At 36.2% G+C, this 21,833-nt stretch overlaps 1 protein-coding gene across 1 annotated transcript in view; it reads right to left on the bottom strand.

Annotated features, from left to right (window-relative positions):
• LOC108702259 (low-density lipoprotein receptor-related protein 1B-like) overlaps positions 1 to 21,833 on the bottom strand; it is a 724,128-nt gene that overhangs the window by 341,270 nt on the left and 361,025 nt on the right. The window contains exons 18-20 of the mRNA XM_041578093.1: positions 9,598 to 9,678; positions 7,973 to 8,140; positions 2,435 to 2,617 (exon numbers count right to left, since the gene is read on the bottom strand). Of these exons, the coding sequence (XP_041434027.1) occupies positions 2,435 to 2,617; positions 7,973 to 8,140; positions 9,598 to 9,678 (432 nt within the window). The remainder of the gene's footprint in view (positions 1 to 2,434; positions 2,618 to 7,972; positions 8,141 to 9,597; positions 9,679 to 21,833) is intronic.

The following is a 21,833-nucleotide window of genomic DNA, read 5'->3' on the forward strand; positions in this document are numbered from 1 at the left end:
ACTATATATATATATATATATATATATATATATATATATATATATATATATATATATATATATACATACACACAGTGTAATAGATGGAGAGAGAGATGAAGCCACTTGGATTTGTGAGTTCAATGCGTCATGACTCAGGGTTAATTGAAGAAACTGTGTTATCTAAAGTGATCTTACTTCATTTAATGCATTTAACCTTTTCATTAGCATACCAAAGCACCATTGTTCACAATGGTGAATGCTTTAATTAGATGGGATGTTGTGAGAGAGTAAATCTGAGCACACATCAATTGATATTGGACCTTGGATATTAAACTGGTCATCCAAATTTCTGTGTGGGTCTTCTTAATAAAAATTCATTCAATAGCACAGGAAATAATAACCTGGGTGATTTGGAAGTAGAACATTGATCTGCACATTTACAGGTATGCATATGAACTAAATTGTTAGGAAACAATATCCATGGCTGAGTGATAGATCAGCTAATCCCAAAATGATCAGCATTAGCTGTTAGTACATGTGATTGCATAAGCTCAGCAATCTCCTTTTCTGCAAATCTCTAGACAGCACATAATGACCAATGAGAAGTTCAGAATTAAAAATACCATAACTATACATGATAATTAAAATTTTCACATTTTAAAAATGTCCAGCATGCATAAAATATTGATCTTTATTGAAAACAGCTGCAGTTGTAAAAAGTAAAAAAAAATAGTAAAAAGCTTCCATAGTTTGCTTCCAAATTGATCCCTGCAAACATCATACTGTTAGTGCATGACATGTATTACACGTTCCCCTCCATAATATATGTTTAATTTTTCCCCACCCTTTTTCAATTTCTGTTAATTGCATAAATCATTTATAACTGAATTATTCAAAAATAGTTACAACTTTGTTTTATCAGTTGTCATTTATCAGTTGCTATTTGGTCTTAAAAGTCATATAGGACTCTTTTTCATGCACTTACCTATGGAATATAATTCCCTAAATTCAGGAGTGCCATGCAAACAGAACGCATTTATTTCAGCTCCAATGAATATCATTTGCACATAAATTAGTTTTACATGTCTTAGAGGGCTATTTTGAGAAAAACTTGCCTGAATAACAATAATTATTATTACAAAGTCTATTTTAGAAGTTTTGTGTACAAAACATACTGCATTTCAAATTAAAAATACCTTTGAGGCTTAACAATATGTATGCAAAAGATACATAAGCACCCTCTAGTAATTTGTGCTCCCCATCAGTTTATGGAAGTGGAAGCAGCAAAGAAATGACAACAATCTGCATGATTTTGGCTCATAGATGAAGGTGATAACCAAAACAGCATCTCCTAAATGCCACCTTAAAGATAGTGTCTATTATTTAGATAAAATAAAAATTAACTCTATAAACGTTCCAATATAAACTAAATGCAAACTTTGGATGATACTTTTCACATGATTGTACAATAATTGGACATGCATTTTCCTAATCATGTACTGCCTAAGCAAAGTGAATAAACATTTTATGTCAATTTGTTAAATTACCTAGAAAGTGAAAAAGTAAATGCAAAAATCTGAATAGTAGTTTACAGCCAATCCAACCCAAGGTTTATTTTTTAAAAAGGTCAGATCACAAATAGCTGCAGAATATAATGAAGAATGCACTTAATGAGGCAAGAGCTATTCCTCTAAAATGTTAATAACCCCTATTTACAAGACAAGCAAAGTGGGCAAGATGTTTGCCATTATTAGTAAGCATTATACCAGTAAATAAAATATTCAATTAGTATTCTTATTTACATATTTTTTTTGTTTCTCAGGATCAATGGTAGGCTGCAGTAATCTGTAAATAGCTGGCCTTTCAGACAACAATGATAATAGGATTTATAAAATATACCTTGCCCTTTTGTGAAACACTTGAATTATTTACTCTATTTTAAGTATCACTAAAGAGGAAATACATCTCAATTATATTTCCACTTTATGGGAGCATTACCAGCTGTTTCAGTTACAGCCAAGCAATTGTCAGATAAAATTTATAGATGTTTACTTCCTATTCTTCTTAGGATATGTGCAACTGTAGCACAATCTAATGTACATGCCAAAGGGCTTTGCAGGTGTTTTTCTTTCCAGATGGCACTGAAGTGAACAACAGTGTAACACTGTAAATTGCTTAATGCATGTGGAGAAAGCAGTTTTACTAAACCAAGCATCTGCTAACAACCAAGCATTGTTGAAGTAAAGTATCGGAAAACAGGGGAGGAACTGTAGTTCAAGAAAAGATTTTGGGAAGAAGGCTGGGTATTTCAGATAAAATGTAGGGTGTTCTTTGATATAAGTAAATTAGTTATATAAATAATTATATTTATATACTATAGAATGATTGTTAAAACATTGGCTGCCATATACAGTACAAGCAACAGAAGCAATTCATTTCAGAAGAGCAATACCTGTGTTTTTGCATGCAAACTTTGTTTTAGCATCACATTGACGGAGTGTTCCATTGCAACCTCTCTCATCGCTACCATCTTCACAATCCTTTTCTCCATCACAAAGCCATAATTCTGGGATACAATTCCCATCAGGATGGCACTGGAATTGTTTAGCTTCACAAGCCCTAGAGACAGCAGAAGCTTAAAACAAAAATTAGAATCGTTATATAGATATAATATTGTTTAGTGCCATAAACCAATTTACAGAAAATTGTGAACTAAATAGATTTAGTTAAATGTAACATAATTTTTTTTAAAAGTATTAATTTATACAACAGTTGACAGATTTTGCCATCATAAGGCACAGTTCTAAGTGCTGAAAATGACAATCACTAACATACATACTAACATTTGGTATTGTGCTACCATTTAAATGAATGTATTTGGTATTGTGATACCATTTTAAATGAAGACAAAATAATTCTGTGCAATAATTATACAATATCATTTTTCTGTCTATGTTAAAATGGTGAGTACGGTTAAAAACTCCCCTCTTTGCAAAGCTTTATTTCAACATTTTATAATTAATAGTCGGTAACTAAGGAGGGGAACTGATGGACTTTCCAGCCTTCAAAGCCAAATATAATCTTCCTAACAAGATATTCTTTCAATTCATCCAACTGAGACACACAATACAATCACAGTTCTAAGGCATACCAGTGCAAATGTCCCTTACCCACATTGAAGGACAAGTGCATAACTTTGCATGTACCAAGTCCCTCTTGCGCTAATACAGTATGCTCCCTCAATACTAGCCAATGACATCCTTCTAAGTAAAGGTACCCTTCTAAGCAAACCATATAATAAATGGCACAGAAATATCACTGATAAGATGTCAATCTATGGAAGGAAACTCTTGAATCAATATTTGATTATATAATAGTGTATAGAGATATAGAGATATGCTCATACAGTATGCATTTCTTCATAAGCATACCTCACACTAGAGGTACTGTACTGACAAAACTGTCTCCATCCCATGTAGACAAATGCCCCTGATGTTATCAATCTCCAGCTGTTTTCTCCTACATGGTATGGGTATGTAACATTATATAAAAGTTCTGGTGCAAGGTTGCTGAATATATTTCAGATTGATTGATGCCCCTATTACAGTCACCCTTCTGGAATGTTACTAAACATAGCCACTGAACTATCCCCAACAGTAGCCAAAAGGGCTTTCATTTCTATCTTGTCATGTGTCAAGAATCTATAACAATGAAATGGAAGGCTCACATTGCCCCAACTATAAAGTTCTGAGAACACTTGGTTCATCAAGCAGTGCCCCAGTATAAGCTCATATATGCCAGGAGAGGCTGCTCAACAAAGTAAAAAAAAATTAAGCACAAAAATGGAATAATGATACTAGCATCCATATTCTACCATACCCTAACACCTAGGAGGCACATTTACTCGAATATCGAGGGATAATAAACCCTTGAATTTGACCCTCGAAGGATTTTGCGCAAATACTACGATCGATCAATTAAATTAAAAACTCGAACGATTCGAAGGATTTTAATCGATCGATCAAAGGATTTTTCTTCGATCAAAAAAACTTTAGAAAACTGATGGGGAAGGTCCCCATAGGCTGATATTGTACCTCGGTAGGTTTAAACTGCCGAAGTATGTAGTCGAAGTTTTTTCTAAAGAGACAGTACTTCGAATATCGAATGGTCGAATAGTTGAACAATTTTTACTTCGAAACATTCTAGTCGAAGTCGTAGTCGAAGGTTGTAGTAGCCTATTCGATGGTCGGAGTACCCCAAAAAACACTTTGAAATTCAAATTTTATTTTTTACTTCGAATCCTTCACTCGAGCTTAGTAAATGTGCCCCCTACTGTATAGGAAGGACTGCAGGGCCCCACTATCCCCCCTTTCATCCTTAAAGGAGAAGGAAAGGCTAAAATTAAGTAAGTTTTATCAAAAAGGTCTAAATAAATACACCAGTAAACCCTCAAAGTAATGCTGTCCTCTGTCAAAAGAAACTCAGCATTTCTTTCCTTCTATTGTGTACACATTGGCTTCTGTATCAGAATTCCTGTTTTCATCTTAAACCTCCAGGGTTAGGGCTTGAGCATGCTCAGTTTGCTCCTCTCCCCCTCCCTGCTGTAATCTGAGCCCAGAGCTATGAGTGAGCAGGGAAACTCAGGCTGGATGTGATGTCACACCAAGTAAATTTGGTAGCTGCGATCCTAAACAAACAGAGAGCTTCTAGAGCTGTTTACTCAGGTATGGTAAAGCATTCTATAGAATAAATAGTGTTATAGCTTGCACTATTGTGGCTAATCTATTGACAATAACCTGCTTCAGTAGCTTTCCTTCTCCTTTAAACTAACAAAGAAATTGAAGAAATGCATAAAATTCAGTTTGTTTCTTTATTTGTTAGGTTATCATTATTAAAGTGTAAACTATAAGAGAACATATGTACATGCTATGAAAAGAATACTATTAAGGGTTATCATATTCTCATATGAATGTTGACAACTGTATCTTATGTTTGCCTTTTCTCATAACCTGTTTGGAAACTCATCTCTCAATAAAACCTTGGTTTAAAAAAGTGTTGGTAACTAGGTTATACGTATGTTAAAATTCTGATGGGTGTATTTATAAAAAAAAGGAACATTGTACCCACTTTAGGGGTTGCTTAACAACAGATCAAGCAGTGAAGTGATGTAAAATATCATTAATGTATTTTTTTTTAGAAATATATTATTCTAAAAATACATGCTATAATATTGTTATTATTTAAGATAGGAATATGCAACATTTAGTCCTACAACTGTAGGGTTTGTAGTTTAGTAGTATTTAAACTAGTACAGATTAGATATCTAGATGATTAGAAGCCAAATATGACCCCTCTAAAGTTTTTTCCTTAATGTCAAACAAAGGCTTTATTGAATAATCACTAGTATCCTAGTATAATTCTGAATACAGGCTTGTGATATATATATAGTACTGTACTGTACAGTACAGTACTGTGTACATAGGATGTTTTGAAAATGCATTCTACCCACTCTGCATGTTTTTCCACTTTGATCTTGCCATGTTGCCAGTAAACATAAGGTGTAGCATACAGTAGATCAAAGATAAACCCAGAACATCAATTTATCATGATGAGGGTGCCGTTGAATCTTTGTCATGGTCTCTAGAAGGGTTATGTTATATTTTCAGAGAGTACAGTGTCTGAATAACAGCCCTAGGCAGTATACAGTACTTTCTAACCCTCAAGGTCCCCTAGCTGTTTCTCCAAGGTGGACTTCATTTACATAGCCTGATTAACACCCTGCCTCCACTTATTGGGGTCCATGTGTTTATATAATTCACTGTTTCCCCAAGGCATATGCTATTCAATAGCATGGCCTATATAGCAAAATTGATACAAACAGCATTTATAGGAAATGTACTATTTAATATTCTGATAAAGCAAGTATAAAGTCCCTTAGGAAGTAATGACTTGATAAAATCAAGCTAAAATAAGGGGGGGCACTTTGTTAAAAAGGATGCTTTTTAGTGCATAAATATATGCAAGCACTTTTCAGTTGAAACTAGAATTGAACAAGCCCATTCATTTTGAGGAGGATAATGAGAGACGGGCAAGTCATTTTCACAAGATGATTATCTAAAATGCAAAGTGTGACAGTAATTTAAAACAGAGCAAAGGTAGTGAAAATAAAAATTAATATATGTCCCAATCTTTACCAATACATGCCAAATTTCACAAACTTTCACAAACACAAAGTTAACATTGATGATATCCCTCTAATGAAAAGTATTATTATACCTTCGTTTTAATATAAAACTGGTATAAATAGGCTGGTTATATAAACAAACATATGGAAATATTAACACATCAACAATACACATATGGAGATGCTCACGCACAATTTGAAACGTTAGCCCTTTATACTTATGCTTTCACAACAACATATACATTTTAATTTAGCTACCTAAAAACTCTAATTTGATTAATTATGAAATGTTACATTTTGAAGTTGGAAATGGACAAAAATATACCCAGCATGCAAAGAAAAAAGACTTAACCTTTTTAAAAATGTTAAATGGTCAGCAAACTCCTTGTCAAATACATGTATAATATCCTACAGATTAAATTAGAAAAGGATAAATATTTTTGCAAGAATACTAATTTATAACTTTTCATGTTGTTTCATTTGCCATATTATAAAAATATCATGCTTTCAAGAAATCTTGTAATTTTTGGGGGGGTTTTTTCAAACTAATGGAAATTTTCTCTAATCAATTAAATACCTGCCTTAAATTTCAGACAAACATTCTATAGAAACTGAAACCTTTCAAAAGGTTATACAGTATATAATAAATGTAGTTTATAATATTGCATACTAAATATTACTAACTCTATAAGGATAAATACATTTTAATTTTGTGGGTACAGTTGTTTTAACATATATTGGATTCAATTTGATAAGAAAAACCTGTGTCATAATTCAATTCCATGCTAAAATATATTTATGGATAATACATAAATATTATTTAAAAAATGTTCATATAATCTATCTATATTCTTTTCAGTTGATTTTCAAAGTTGAAACCACCCACACAGGATTCTATACATTAAAAATGTATTAAAAATAGTTAAACATCTTTATTGGAATAGTGAGTATTAAAAATGTATTAAAAATAGTTAAACATCTTTATTGGAATAGTGAGCCTAAATAAGTCATTTATTTTATGGAAGTAAATAATAATTAGAGTGAGCAGTATTGTAAACAGCTAGTTAACAGCTAGTTAACAGCAGTGTTTGCATATCACAATGTCTGAACAGATTTAAATGAGAAGAAATAGGATTTCTTCTAATTTCCAGAAGGGCACAAATGAAACTATGAAAGTTTTCTACTTATCCACCTTATTAAGGAAAGATAATACAATTTGTGAGAGACCCCAGCTACTTAAAATAATAATTGAAAACACATGGTCAGCAATAAAAAGTGACATTTCTTTCCCTTGCTAAATTTGAAATTTAACCAAGATATTACAAATGTTCTGCAGTAACCTCCAATTAAATTAACTCAGAGGGCAGCTGGTTTCTTCTTTGCAATAAGGTAAATTTCATCAGCACAATGACTGACACTAATGGTAGATTACATCCAGTACAACCTCAGTCTGACTCTTAAGGAAATGATTTATTAACTAGGATAATGCAATAAGATGAATGTATTTATGGTTTTATTAAAATAGCAATGTTAAAAATGCATGCATTTTATTACCATCATGAAAATATGCATCAGGTCCCACCTCCCACCTCACTCAATTTTATTTAGAATTTGTACAAATTTTCCTGATTTACAAAATGGTTTCTAAGAATCATTTCTTTGTCTACCATTGTATTCTCTTTTGGCATTCAGAGACAAAAAATTGGTAGCCAATACTACAAGGCATGTATGATTAATATTTGTAACATATGCCTACAGGTGCTTTGTATTTGTTTGAATTCATGTTCCTTATATGGTTACACTGACCTGTTCTGGAACAGTTAACATGAGTCTCATCACTAAAGTCTCCACAGTCATTGTCACCATCACAAACCCATTCTGCAGGAATACATCTTCCACTTAAGCATCCAAACTGCTTATAAGTGCATGAGATAAAACAGCCACTCTCATCACTGCCATCACCACAGTCATCATCTGAAACAAATAAATGTTAACATAAATGTAGAAGCAACCAGTATGTCAATGAACTTTTTTTTGCACATGCATGTTCTAAATATTTAATCTGGAACAAATTTACTAAAATGAAACTATTGGTCTTTTCACTTGCTTTCACCTGGATTTAATTAAGTAAATAAACCAAAAACATGCATGTTTGTAAAGAAAAAACTTTGCTATTTGGTAAACTCACAAAATCACACCAAACTTTTCATAAATTGTAAAAAAATAGTACACTTTACCAAAATATGTATGGAAACCCCCTAAGTGTTTGTCTGCATTGTGGGCAAATTTACTTTGGTTTCAAATTCAGTAAAATTTCTAAAATCAACCCTGAATGGTTTCTCCAAAAATCTTGGAATCTATCCAAATAGACAATCAAGAATGATACAATTAGTTTGGACAAGATGTTAATCTCAGCTGCCAAATGTGTAAACAATGGCAAGGACACTAAAAGGCAAAAGAGTTTCCTATGATTTAGGGTCATCTTCTCGTTTATTTATCTCAGTAACAAAATTATATGTTTCTGTATGAAAAATATTAATTGTAAAAATCAAGAAAACCTCTAAGGCAGTGATCCCCAACCAGTAGCTCGTGAGCAACATGTTGCTCTCCAACCCCATGGATGTTGCTCCCAGTGGCCTCAAAGCAGGAGCTTGTTTTTGAAAGGCAAGTTTTGGCTGCATAAAAACTAGGTGTAATGCCAAACAGAGTCTCAATGTAGGTTGACAATCCACATAGGGGCTACTAACAGCCCTTATTTGGCACCTCAAGAACATTCTTCATGCTAGTGTTGCTCCCCAACTCATTTTACTTCTGAATGTTGCTCATGGGTTTGAAAGGTTGGGGATCCCTGCTCTAAGGCAAAACTTTGCCAAGTTAAAGTTGTTGAGGTTCTTTAGAAGTCAATGGACTGATCCTATTGAACCGATTTAAATCAATTCGGACTTTTAGAGGTTTCCAGATTTCTTTTTGCTAGATATTGTCTAAAATACCAGAGGCTTTCAAGGTTTTTGTATTTTTTACTGCATTGTTCAGCACTTATTTCATTAATACTTTTTGGGGATTTATTCATTAGGGTGTTTTTTTTCTACGTCATTTTTGACCCTGGATTTTTTGAAAAAACTAATTTTTCGTGGTTTTTAAAAGTAAACGCAGAAATTACCATTTTTCTCAATCTGATGTTTTAGGGGTTTTTTTATTGATAAATAAAAGCAAATTATGGATTATAGTTTGGATGAAAAATTTGTATTTTATTAAATAACACCCTTGATATTTGTATTTTTTATAAATTCAATGACAGTCGTGATTTTAGAGTTTTGTCCTGGTTTCAAAAACTTCTTAAACCACTAAAATCTGACCTTTAATAAACAGTATTAACCTCCAAGTTTTAATTTCATTATGAAAATATTATGAAAAAGTGTATTTGAACTTGCCTGAATCACAGTGCCACTTGTTGCTAATGCATCGGCCATTTCCACACACAAATTGAGTATCAGATTCACATGTCTGAGGTTCTGAAAAATAAAGATACATATTAAAAAAAGCTCAAATGTATATTTAAATATGCCCAAGGGAACTATATATCATTTTTAATTTGTATATTGTGAAATATTCTTATAAGACCAGTTGAAAATGTGTACATTGTCCTGTGTAAAAGTTGAACATTAAGGCTACAATTAAACAAATATTTATTAGCTTTTAGAAGATTATGCATAAAAAGGTGCAATATTTCTTACTGTTTTAATCAACTACTAATCAGCAGGTACTGTAGCTTTTAATGGTCAGTTGTTTAAAGCAAACATCTTAGGTTGCTAAATGTTACTGCAACTGGCCAACCTTTGTTATTATTATTATGCAGGCTGAGAGGGGTTCCCAAACTTTTTCATATAACTGTGTATGTGTATATATATTTATATATCTTCTCGAATTTACATTGTCTAGGAATTTTTTCAGATTTGAAAAACGGTTTTACTTACAGACCTCGGGTACAGCCATGGGCAGTGCCCTCGCCCCGTCATACGCCAATCTCTATATGCTGGACTATGAGACAATCAATATCTTTCCTCACCTTGGCAAATCTATATTAGCATATTTTCGCTATATAGACGATCTATTCTTGATATGGACTGACACAGAAGAAACCCTCATAAGTTTCCACAAAGAGCTCAATGATCTAGACAGTCCGATTAAGTTCACTCTCAATCAAAGCAGAACAGACATTGACTTTTTGGACTTGAATATATTTCTGGATAATTCAACATTGGGCACAAGACTTTCAGGAAAACGACCGACAGAAATTCCATATTACATGCGTCCAGCAATCACCCCCCGGCCACCACTAGGGGGATACCATACTCTCAATTTTTACGTGTGATTCGCAATAACAATGTCAGAAAGACGGCAGAACAACAACTACGTGAAATGTTTGACAGATTTCTGCAGAGAGGATACTCACAAGACCTACTATTTGTCCAACTCCACAGGGCACTCCAACATTCACAGCAGGAGCTTTTGGATAAGCCTGTAACCACTGAACAGCGTGACAATCAGATGATATTCACTACTACCTTCTCTACAGGGTCCCAATTACTTAAAACCAGCATCAACAAACATTGGCCCATGCTCAGCATGGATGATACCTTGAGCATCCACAGGGCCAAGAGACCTATTATGGGCTTCAAGAGAGGTAAAAATCTGAGGGACCTGTTGGTCAGAACTGACTCCTATGCAACTACTTACAAAGACCCTGATTGGCTCTCCCAACATACAAAATTGGGCTGCTACAAATGCCCTGACTGCGTAACCTGCAGATGCCTCTTAACTGGACCAGACTTCCCGCACCCCCACACAGGGAAGAGATATAAAATACGCTACAGGCTGGGCTGCACCTCTTCCCACATTGTATATATCATCACCTGCCCATGCGGACTGTATTATGTCGGCAAGACCAGCACCACTTTGAAGGAGAGGATCAGCAACCACAGATCAGCAATCAGCAAGGCCCTGAGAGAAGGCAAAGCGCTCCAACCGGTGGCTAAGCACTTCTTGATGAAAGGACACACACTCCCCACCTTCAAGTGTATGGCGATTGACCACCAACTACCACTGAACAGGGGTGGCAATAGGGACCAAGCCCTACTTAGGAGAGAGTCACGGTGGATCCATAGACTGGACACGGTGACTCCCAGAGGACTGAATGAGACCCTGCCCTTAGGATGCTTCCTATGAACTGGCGGAGCTCGGCATTTGTGTTACCTCATATACCTTTCCAACTCATGCTCATTGCCTTGCTTTTATATGTACTGGACTCAATGTAGTGTCTTTCTTTTGTTTTCACCTTGTTTTTATTCCTTCCCTTTGACCAATGATTCCTGCGCACACAGGCTGGCATGGTTCTGCCGTGCTGCCTCTCCACCTCTTCCTGGGTTCCTATCCGCAAGTTAATCACACAAGTCCTTTTCTGGTTCTGATAAGTGGGTAAGGGCCTAATGTGGCGATCCCAATATCCCCCCTGCGCTTTGCATGGAAACAGATGAGTAGCGATGTTGTCCTGTCTGCATTATCTGCGGACAGGTTACGCCGCCTCTCTGCCTAGTGCCTACTAAACTAGGTGCTATACGTTGCTAGGTGCAATAGCGCATAGCAATGGGGGGCGTGTACTGAAACCGAGTACCTGTCGGTCCGCCTACTGAAGCCCGGGTCATAGTCACCGCCCACCTCTACAGCACCATGGATGGGGCGTTGGACATGCCCACCCAGCAGCGCTGCTGCAAAGATTAAATTTTGCACTATGATACTTGCGGTTGCGTATACCTAGGAATGTGGGCAGAGTGCGCACCAGGAATAGGTCTCAAATGGGGAATACTGCACTATAACTTCCCCACACGTACATTGTTGTTATTTTGGTTGCCTAGCAACAGCTGTTGGCGCCAAAATGGCGTTTTAAAAACCCCCTTGGACACTATGCTCTGTTTCTTTCCCTGATGAAAGCTCCAAAATGGAGCTGAAACGTCGGATTTAATAAAACCTCCTTTGCATCAACTCTTTTTCGCTCATAATTCCTTGGAGTGCTGTCACTTTGCATTTATATATATATATATATATATATATATATATATATATATATATATATATATATATATATATATATATATATATATATATATATATATATATATATATATATTGATTACTGAACTAATATTAAGTTGTATAATCATTGTTTCTGAGAACACCACCATGCTTCACTGTCTTTACAGTGTACTGTGGCTTGAATTCTAGACCCAAAAAGAACAATCTTGCTTTCCTCAGTCCACAAAATGCTGCCCCATTTCTTTTTAGGACAGTCAAAGTGTTCTTTGACAAATTGTAACCTCTTCAGCATGTCTATTTTTCAACAATGGGACTTTGCAGGGGCTTTTTGCCTTTAGCTTGACTTCACAAAGGTGTCTTTTAATTGTAACTGTACTCCAGGTAACTTTAGACCATCTTTGATCATGCTGGAGCTGACCATTGGCCGAGTCTTTGTCATTCGAATGATATCATTTTCTGCACTTCTTTATATGTTTTCCCCTCTCCAATCAACTTTTTAATCAACATATACTGAACAATGTCGGCAATATTCCATTTTACTCAGATTTTATGAGAGAAATTAACTATAGCCAGCATGCACAACATTTGCTGCCTTCCTTAAATAAAGGCTGTAATTGACACAATTTTTCACAGAATGAATGACCTCTTTAAATAAACTCCACACTGCTATTATTTTGAAGAAGCTATTGTTATTTTGTACAAGCTTTGCAGAATATATATATATATATATATATATATATATATATATATATATATATATATATATCCACCATTAAGGTCCGCACTCGTCGTTAAGGACTGAACTCGGGTGCTGTGTGTAGATCGTGAAATCCAAAAGTCCAAAGGTTTACACGCACACCGATGTTGATATAAATGTTACTTTATTAGGAAATCATTAATTTATTGCATCAACGTTTCGGTTCGGAATCTAGAACCTTTCTCAAGATGCTTTTCCCTCTAGATATATATATTGGATAATGTACCCCCTACTGTAACTTATAAAGATATTATAAGTCACCTAGGAGTTATGTGGCCAGATCTCCACTGCCAGGCGACAGGTCATATTCCTTATTCATGCTTGGGAGCCAGAGAATAGTGTGCGAGTGCCTTGGCTAGTGATGGGAAAATTTATTCGCCAGGCGCGAATTCGCGGCAAATTTGCGCGATTCGCCGCCAGCGAATATTTATTTTTTTGAAAAAATGGACGCCGGCGTCAAAAAACGAGACGCCGGCGCCATTTCGCGAATTTTTCGCCGTTTCGCGAATTTTGCGTGAAATTCGCGAATTTTTAGGCGAAGCGAAACGGCGCAAATTCGCCCATCACTAGCCTTGGCTGTGCTGATCGCTGTCATTCTCAGGGGTGGGGGCGGGTAGTGTGACTGGCACAGTGTAAAGCGACCAAACCAACCCACCCATGAACTTTCCCCGGCTACCTTTGTGCAGTGCTGCTTCCCTACACACACGGCTCCTCATGCGATGGCCTTACTAAGTGCGCACAAACACACCCGGGCTCACGTCTATCCATGCCGAGGGGAAGAAGGGCAGAATGAGTGTGCAGACAGTGAGCAGAAACCCGGTGCCTTGCTCCCAGACTCTTGTTATGGCTCCGGTTCTACAAACAGCTCAGCTCTACATGAGGAGACTTGCCATGGTGGGAGGGGGAGGGAGAACGGTGTGAGATCCTGAGAGACTAGAGACACAGTGCCTATTGATACTATGGGAAGCAGGAGTAGTGAACATGATAAAAGAGCAAGATCCATGGCAAGAAAAACAATGCCATTAATATTTAAATTACTGAAATTGAGTCAATTAAAAAGTAAGGCTTTTCAACTGTGGAAATGGAAGAAAAATCATTGTCCCTGGATTCATTAGTAAAAGAAATAAAAGATATAGTTCAATGTCAACGCATAATATGACACCACAAAGAGACAGCTCAGGGAAGTTTAAGGTTACCCTTCTCGGTTGTTTATAACTCATATGGTCTGGATCCCATACAGCTATTAATCCTTGTTGGAGCACAGGCTGCTCTTTATAACTAGGCCTATCCTAGAAAGTGCTATTACATGAAATAACCTGTAACTGACTAAAGCCTCATTTGCGAGGTCCCTGTTCCCTGACTTCACTAAAGGGGTTGTGTAATTGAAATTACTTTGCATTTCAGTCCAGACCTTTAAACACCCCCATATAATTTGATATGTAAGATATTACACAAGCAAGTCTTCCTGTGGTAACAACTGGTAACACACAGCAAGTTCAAAAGGCCGTCACATGCAAAATGATGCATGATACCGTAGGGGCAATTCATAAATTTTGCATAGTGAATAAAGTAGAACACCTCTTTAAATTTTGCTGAGGTTTACAAATCAACGTAAATTATAGGAAAACTGAAAATTCAGGAAGAAACAGACAGTGCTTACCTGTGCCGGACCACAAATAATTGGTGTACTTTCTGGAAAAACAAATTCCAGATATATAAAGTAGGGGTCTACTGTATTTATTAGCATTGGTTGTTTTGTACATGTTTCCCCTAAATGCTTAAATATTGCCTTGCTGTCTTTCCATGTTTTGTGTGCAACACAGTGAGATGTGCATTGTGCATACATATTTACAAATGAGATGTGGTGTTTGCGTTAGCAAGCATATATTTTTCTTTGCCATCAAAGTTGTGTGCAACTTGCATTGTGGTATATTTCAAATGCTCTTAAGGTCAATTGCAGTGCGCATAAATACTCACAATTATGTTTGCACGTCACAAACACCAGTCTTTGTCCCGCTTTATAAATATAAATATGTGAAGGGCGAATATGTTCACTATGTGAATCATGATGTGCTACATTTAGAAATGAGCTCCAGTAGGTGTTCCTCAAGAGAATATTTTCCCTTTGTTAATTTTCTTACTTCTAATCATACCATGATTATTTCCCAGTATTTTTGGTCCCTCTTCTCCTACATTATCGTATGCTATAAAGACACTTTTTAACATTTCCTCTAAAATAACCCAAGGTATTTTCTACTGTGAACAGATTCATATTTCTATATGATTTAAATAATATTTCACTTGAGAGGCTTCTCTACTCTGGAGAATAACAGAACACTAAATATTAGCTATTTATCTGTCCATGTGTGCATTTTGTAAATTTACTTCCATAATCATATTCTTCTGTATTTACCTTAATGTATAGCGCAGAGTAAAATGATTTCACTTAAGCCTTCTTTTATAGTTTATGGGCACACTAAAATGAATTATATTGTTACTTATCTTAACTGCAACTTTTATGGAAAATGGCTACTTAAAATTGAATGTTCAGAGCATTAATATCCTTGCTGCAGTTATATTTGTATTGATGTACAGAATATTTTCATTAATAACCATATTTAAATTAGCATTTAAAATGTCACCAATGTCAGATTGGTACCTATTTTTTCTCATGAATTAGCACAACCAAAGGAAAAAAAATGTGGTGTCCATGTGTCCATAGACTTTGTTGGCAAATCTTTGCTTCTGCAAAATATGAAGATTGCCTTGGCAGAAATAAGCAGCTTGGGAACTCCCATTATTATATGCCCATGCAAATAAACAGAGAATTAATTTTTGTACATACAATAATCTATACTCTCATAATATACTTTGTAAATACAATCTAAGAATATAAACATGCAGTGAAGAAATGTTCTGTACTCATAATAAGCTGTGCTGTACTAATATATTGAATAGGTGGAAACAATATGGCATCTCCCACCCAGTTGTATAAATATAGAGGAGGACTGTCCTAAACACATAATAAGCTGTTACTTAAATTTTTGTTTTTTTGTGCAAGGAACTGCAAGGAAAGTGTACTTCAATATTCAGCAGATGGCAGTTTAGCCCAGAGAATATTGTACTCAAAAAAAAAAAAAAAATTTGCAAGATTTATGCAATATTTCTCAAGAAGAATATTATATTTAGCATTCAGTAACAATATGCATTTCAAAAATCCTTGCATATGAATGAAGATCACTGTTATGAGTTGACAGGTTTTCACTAATAGCAAGTATAAACTTCACAACTAATAAAAAATTAAATGACATTCACAGAGGATACTTAAATATCTATTTTTTATGCCATTTAAGGCTAAATGCTGATGCCATAATCTCTCCATATTTCACCAGCAACTTTTCATTTAAATTTGGGCTTGCACTTTAAAGATTCTAAATGACTCTCTTGCCCCTAAAGAAGTAGGGATGAAATTTTGTACATTATGTTTTAGACTTCTGCACCAGCTCAAGCAGGGAAGATCAGTGCCTCTGAATATGCCCCAGTAGCTCCCCATCTTCTTTTTTGCCAATTCACTGCACATGATCTGTGCTGTTGTCAGTTACTGATCTTAGGAACCTACCAAAAATGTACAGTAAACATAGAATTGAAATGTCACAATATACACCTTATTAGTAGTGATGGTTAAATCTGTGCTGCAAAATTTGCAACACAGCGAAAAATTTGCGAAACCCATTGAAGTCAGTGGACATCGAAATAATTCTGACTCGCAACAGTTTAGATTTTTGTCCAAATGCATTAAATTCAATGGGTGTCCAAATAATTTTGACGTGCAACGATTTTTATTGGGGGGGGGGCAATTTTGACACGTGCCAAATTTATTTGCTGGTGGCGAAACGCAGAAATACGCTGCAAATTCGTGCCTGGCAATTTTTTTTACCCATTACTACTGATTAGTACTAAATAAAGAAAATTACTGCATGGCAGCACATAAACCAGTGCAACTAGCATCAGGATTTGATTATCAGCCTTGTCGCATCAGCTTAAATTACAGGTCAACCACATTTTCTAGTTGATAATTTGCAACAATTCCTAAGCGTACCTTCTCAACAGCTGCTCAGAGCCAACTGAGTGTCGCAGACACTTTCCAAGATAGTGCCCCCCTGACAGGGATGTAGCGAACTGCCAATTTGGTGTTCGCGAACGCCGGCAAAAAATGCGAACGTTCGCGAACAGTTCGCGAACTTCGAACACCCGCTAAAATCGTTCGATTCGAACGATCGAAGGATTTTAATCGTTCGATCGAACGATTTTCATTCGAATCGAACGATCGAAGCATTCGATCGAATGCTTTTCATTCGATCGAATGCTTACAATCATTCGAACGAATGGAAATCGTTCGATTTTTAGCGGTCGAAGGAATTCGAATGGTCGAATGGTCGAACGATTTGTATTCGAATCGAACGCGAACTCAAAATGCGAACGTCGCGCGACGTTCGCGAACATTCGGCGAACGGTCGAAGTTCACGTGAACAAGTTTGCCGGCGAACAGTTCGCTACATCCCTACCCCCTGTGACAAGTTTGAAGTCCTGGATCATTGTTGCCATTGACAAGTTAAAGTTTAGGCTGGTGCAATAAGTTAAGTGTAGAATATATGGCATTTTTAACCATATTCATTTTAGTTGTATATGTGTTACATAAAATGTGCTACCTACATAAAGTTAATATCCAATATTGATAAAAAATAAAGTTTTGGAATCTCAGATATACATGGATAGAGAGCAGTTTACTTTCGCACCAGACATTATTCATGATGTTGAACCACTTTGCCAGTGAAATCTATAGCAATGGGGGTCTGTTGTGATGGCATGCTAAGTGGATACAAGTACAAGTTTCTTCCGGTCCAAGCAAGTACACTCAGGCTACAGCTCGGCATCAGCCCAGCCAGAACTTAAAGCAATACTGGTCGCACTTCCCACCAAGGATGACCTCTGGGCCATGGTTAAAACAAAGAGGCACACAAAGCTGACCTAGCACAAATTAAAGCTGACCTCTGCGCCATAGGAGAAGCACAAGGCAGAGTGGAAAGCAGACTTGAGGTAATGGAAAATGCACAAAACACCTTAAATTATTGCACTTGGATATTTTGAAACTGGCAGTGCTGTCTAACCCCACTCCAACTCAAAAGGAGACACCAAAATAACTACAACCAATACCCCCTCTTCTTCAACAGATGACTCATAGCCCATACACCCAAATATCTCTGCATATTACACCTTATACTCTACTGGTGGCATAGGTTATATCTGAAATATCTATTAATTAAAAAAAAGAAGAAGAAAAAGGGAGGTAGAGGGAGGAGGTTGGAGGGGGGTAGGCATTTTACTAAATATTTAAATCTGGGGGGAGGGCTAAATTGATAATAATAAAAAAAGTGATTAGCCCTGGACTACCACCCTCTATGAAATGGGGACACTTACCAAACTGAAAATCCGGATGTGTGAAACAGATTGGTACAGTATATGCCATAATAACTTTACATCTTTTTCTGTTTGCTAAACATGGCTCGCGGCCGGGAGAGAAATCGAGCCACTAAGTTACCTATCCCCACGACCAATTGGGTACTCACAGACAACTAAGGATTTAGCCGACACTGTGCTTTGGTTAAATGTTCATGTTTTGGTCATATACCACTCTTTACTGTCTTTCTATTTTCCTACCTAAATCCCCCCTCACAGTTCTACATTGATCTAACAGCAGGTACACCATGTGGGGGCCCCCGATCTTAGGAGCAAGGATAACTCAAGCGAAGATCTTACTAAATAACATGGAAGACTTGATCATCAGCTCACTCAATGTCAGAGGCTTGAATACACCACTCAAACATCACAAACTACTCAGGGAAATAAAACGTCACAAACTACTCAGGGAAATAAAACGTCTTAAGGTACATTTCGTGTAAATACAGGAAACTCATTTAAAAAGACAAAATGTTGCGTTCCTCAGATTTAAGGGTTTTCAACTGGCAAGGCACAGTCTACCCCTAACTTCAAAAACTAAAAAAAAACTTAATTGCAAACACACTTCTCTATCATGAAGACTATATCAGATTCACAAGGCAGATTTAATATGATTAAAGGTCAAGTCCAAAATGCAACTTATACACTGGCCTTTATTTACCTTCCCCCCACAGACCAGCACAAAGCCCTGCTTGATGCACTTCAAACATTATTGAACAGAAGAGATCTCAATGTCACATTAGAACCCATACTAGACTCCTCTTCGGGACACTCTAATTTACCCCACAAAAAAAACTCAAAGCCATTACACTGTTGCTATCAGAATAGAGCAATAGAATTGTGTAAAACACTGTATTTTGAACATGGGAAGAAATGTAGCCGCCTTCTGGCCTCTGCTCTTAGGAATAAGCAACTCAGAAATCACATCACACAGATGTTGCAGACACCTTTACATAGTTCTACACTTGACTTTACCAAATCCACTCCCCCAATGACTCACACCACATCTACAATCATGTAGAGAGTAAATTAAAGGTTCCGGTCTTCCTAAGATCACAGAAGATGCAAAACACATCCTAGACTCCCCCTTTAACAACAGAGGAGTTCCTATTTGCCCTCAAAAATACTAAATCAGACAAGGCACCCGGCCCAGATGGCTTCACTATTTCCTACTACAAGGAACTCAGCGACCAACTCCTACCTTATCTTTTAGAAGCAGCCAATTCCCCTACTGCAACCAATGAAGTACCCCCGAAGCTCTGGAAGTTCATATCTCTCTTATTCAAAAAAAGGGAAAGATCCCATGGACCCCGGAAGCTATAGACCTATATAGCTCCTTAATACTGACATTAAATTGTACGCAAAGGTCCTTACCAACAGATAAACTCAGATTGCTACTACAATAATATCTCCTTTACTGGTGGCTTCATTCTAGGGAGAGAGGCACGGGATAACCTCAATAGACTTTTTAGCATTACATATTTCTGCAAACGCAATAATACTCTCATGCTTCTCTCTGTAGATGCAGAAAAAGCCTTTGATAGGCTGCATTGAACATTGCTACAGACCACTTTAGAGAGCATCAACCTTAGACCACTTCTTTGTCAATGGATAGCTACATTATACACCCAACCCACTACTGAAATATGAGTTAATGGACATCTGACAGACCCAATATATATAAAAAAATGGGACATGCCAAGGATGTCCACTATCCCCAATTTTATTTATTCTCTCCCTAGAAAGCCTTCTCCACACAATTCACTCAACCCCAAATATTGAAGGAATATCAATTGGGAAAGCAGAACATAAAACAGCTGCATTCATAGATCTTATGAATGAACTTAACCCTTCAATTCAGTAAGCAACTTTAAAGTGAACCTGACTAAATTGATGATAGATTAAATGGATGACTAGGTTTAACTCGAACTGGCCAGTCATATCAAGGTGGGAAATAAATATTCTAGTTTTTTATCCAGCAATGACATGAATTTATGCTTTGCTAAAGGTATAGGTGTAGGGTGATGGTGAATTTTATTAATGATACATTTTCCAAGGTATTATCCTTAAATAAATAGATATTCAATTTTTCCGCAGCATTCAAAATAATAGTTCAAATCCTTTTTTCATTAGGGCTTTAGGTTTTAGGTTATAGTGCTCTGCTCTTGAGCTGCCCCAAGCACTAATACATCATAGAACATGATATTGTTTTTCTGTGCAAAGCACATTCCGATATCAGCTGACTAAAAACTTGTTGAATGGGAAATATACCACACTTTTATTTTTCAATTAAAGACAAAAGACAAAAAAGTTAAAGACATTTCTTTCACTTTTATTACCAAAGAGAAAATATTTGCCTGGACAAGAACAAGATAATGTGATCTTTGGTAAATATTTCAATTATAGAAAGTAATGGGAAACGAATGGGAAAATAACTAGTTTGCGTTTGCCAGTCAAACTTCAGCACTAACATTAAAAAGAAAAAAGGCAAAAGAGAAACTTTCAGTCTTAAGCTGGCCATAGATGTTGAGATTTTTAAAAGATCAGATCCTGATCGTGAGACCACGATCTTCTCAGAAAGATCGTACGAATTTACCATCAACTAATAAGACCAATTTGCCAGGAAAACAAAGGAGAGCTGCCTGCTTGGCCCTGCAAACATAGATATATTGCACTGGAACCGACAAAGATTTTTTGACCTGGCCGATCAATTTCCTGACAGATGTCGGCCGAAAAATCTTAAAATGTACGATCGTTCGAATCCCACTAACCGCACGATAATTTCGAAGGATTGGTCGGGCTTCCCTAAAATCGGTCGTTCGGCAAGAAGAATCGTCGCGTCTATGGAATTTATGGAATTGTGGGAATTGTGTTTTAATTAATTCAATCTACTGTTAAGCTCTAACAGTAGATTGAATTAATTAAAACACAATTCCCACAATTCCATAAAAAAGTAGTCTTAGCAGTATCAATATGGACAGAAATTTCTTAAATGTAAATGTTATTTAAAATAAATAAAATATATTTTCCCTTTCTCAATTTTTTGCCAAATTTCTAAACAATTTTTGAATTGATTTTGCATGAGTTGAGGTTCCTTAACTCATACCATGATTTAGCATTGTGCCAAAATTGCATAAAACCTACAGTATCCCCTCTATACTTATCATGCCTATTAGGCTTTACACACAAGTATGACTGGCATGTTTCACTGTGGTCGATTGTTCATTCATTCCACTGCAAGGGAACACGAGTTAACTCAGATAAATCCTTTCCATCAGTTTGTACTGCCTGCATTTGGCAGCA

This window comes from Xenopus laevis, chromosome 9_10S, assembly GCF_017654675.1.
Source record: "Xenopus laevis strain J_2021 chromosome 9_10S, Xenopus_laevis_v10.1, whole genome shotgun sequence".
In the NCBI taxonomy this organism is placed as follows: domain Eukaryota; kingdom Metazoa; phylum Chordata; class Amphibia; order Anura; family Pipidae; genus Xenopus; species Xenopus laevis.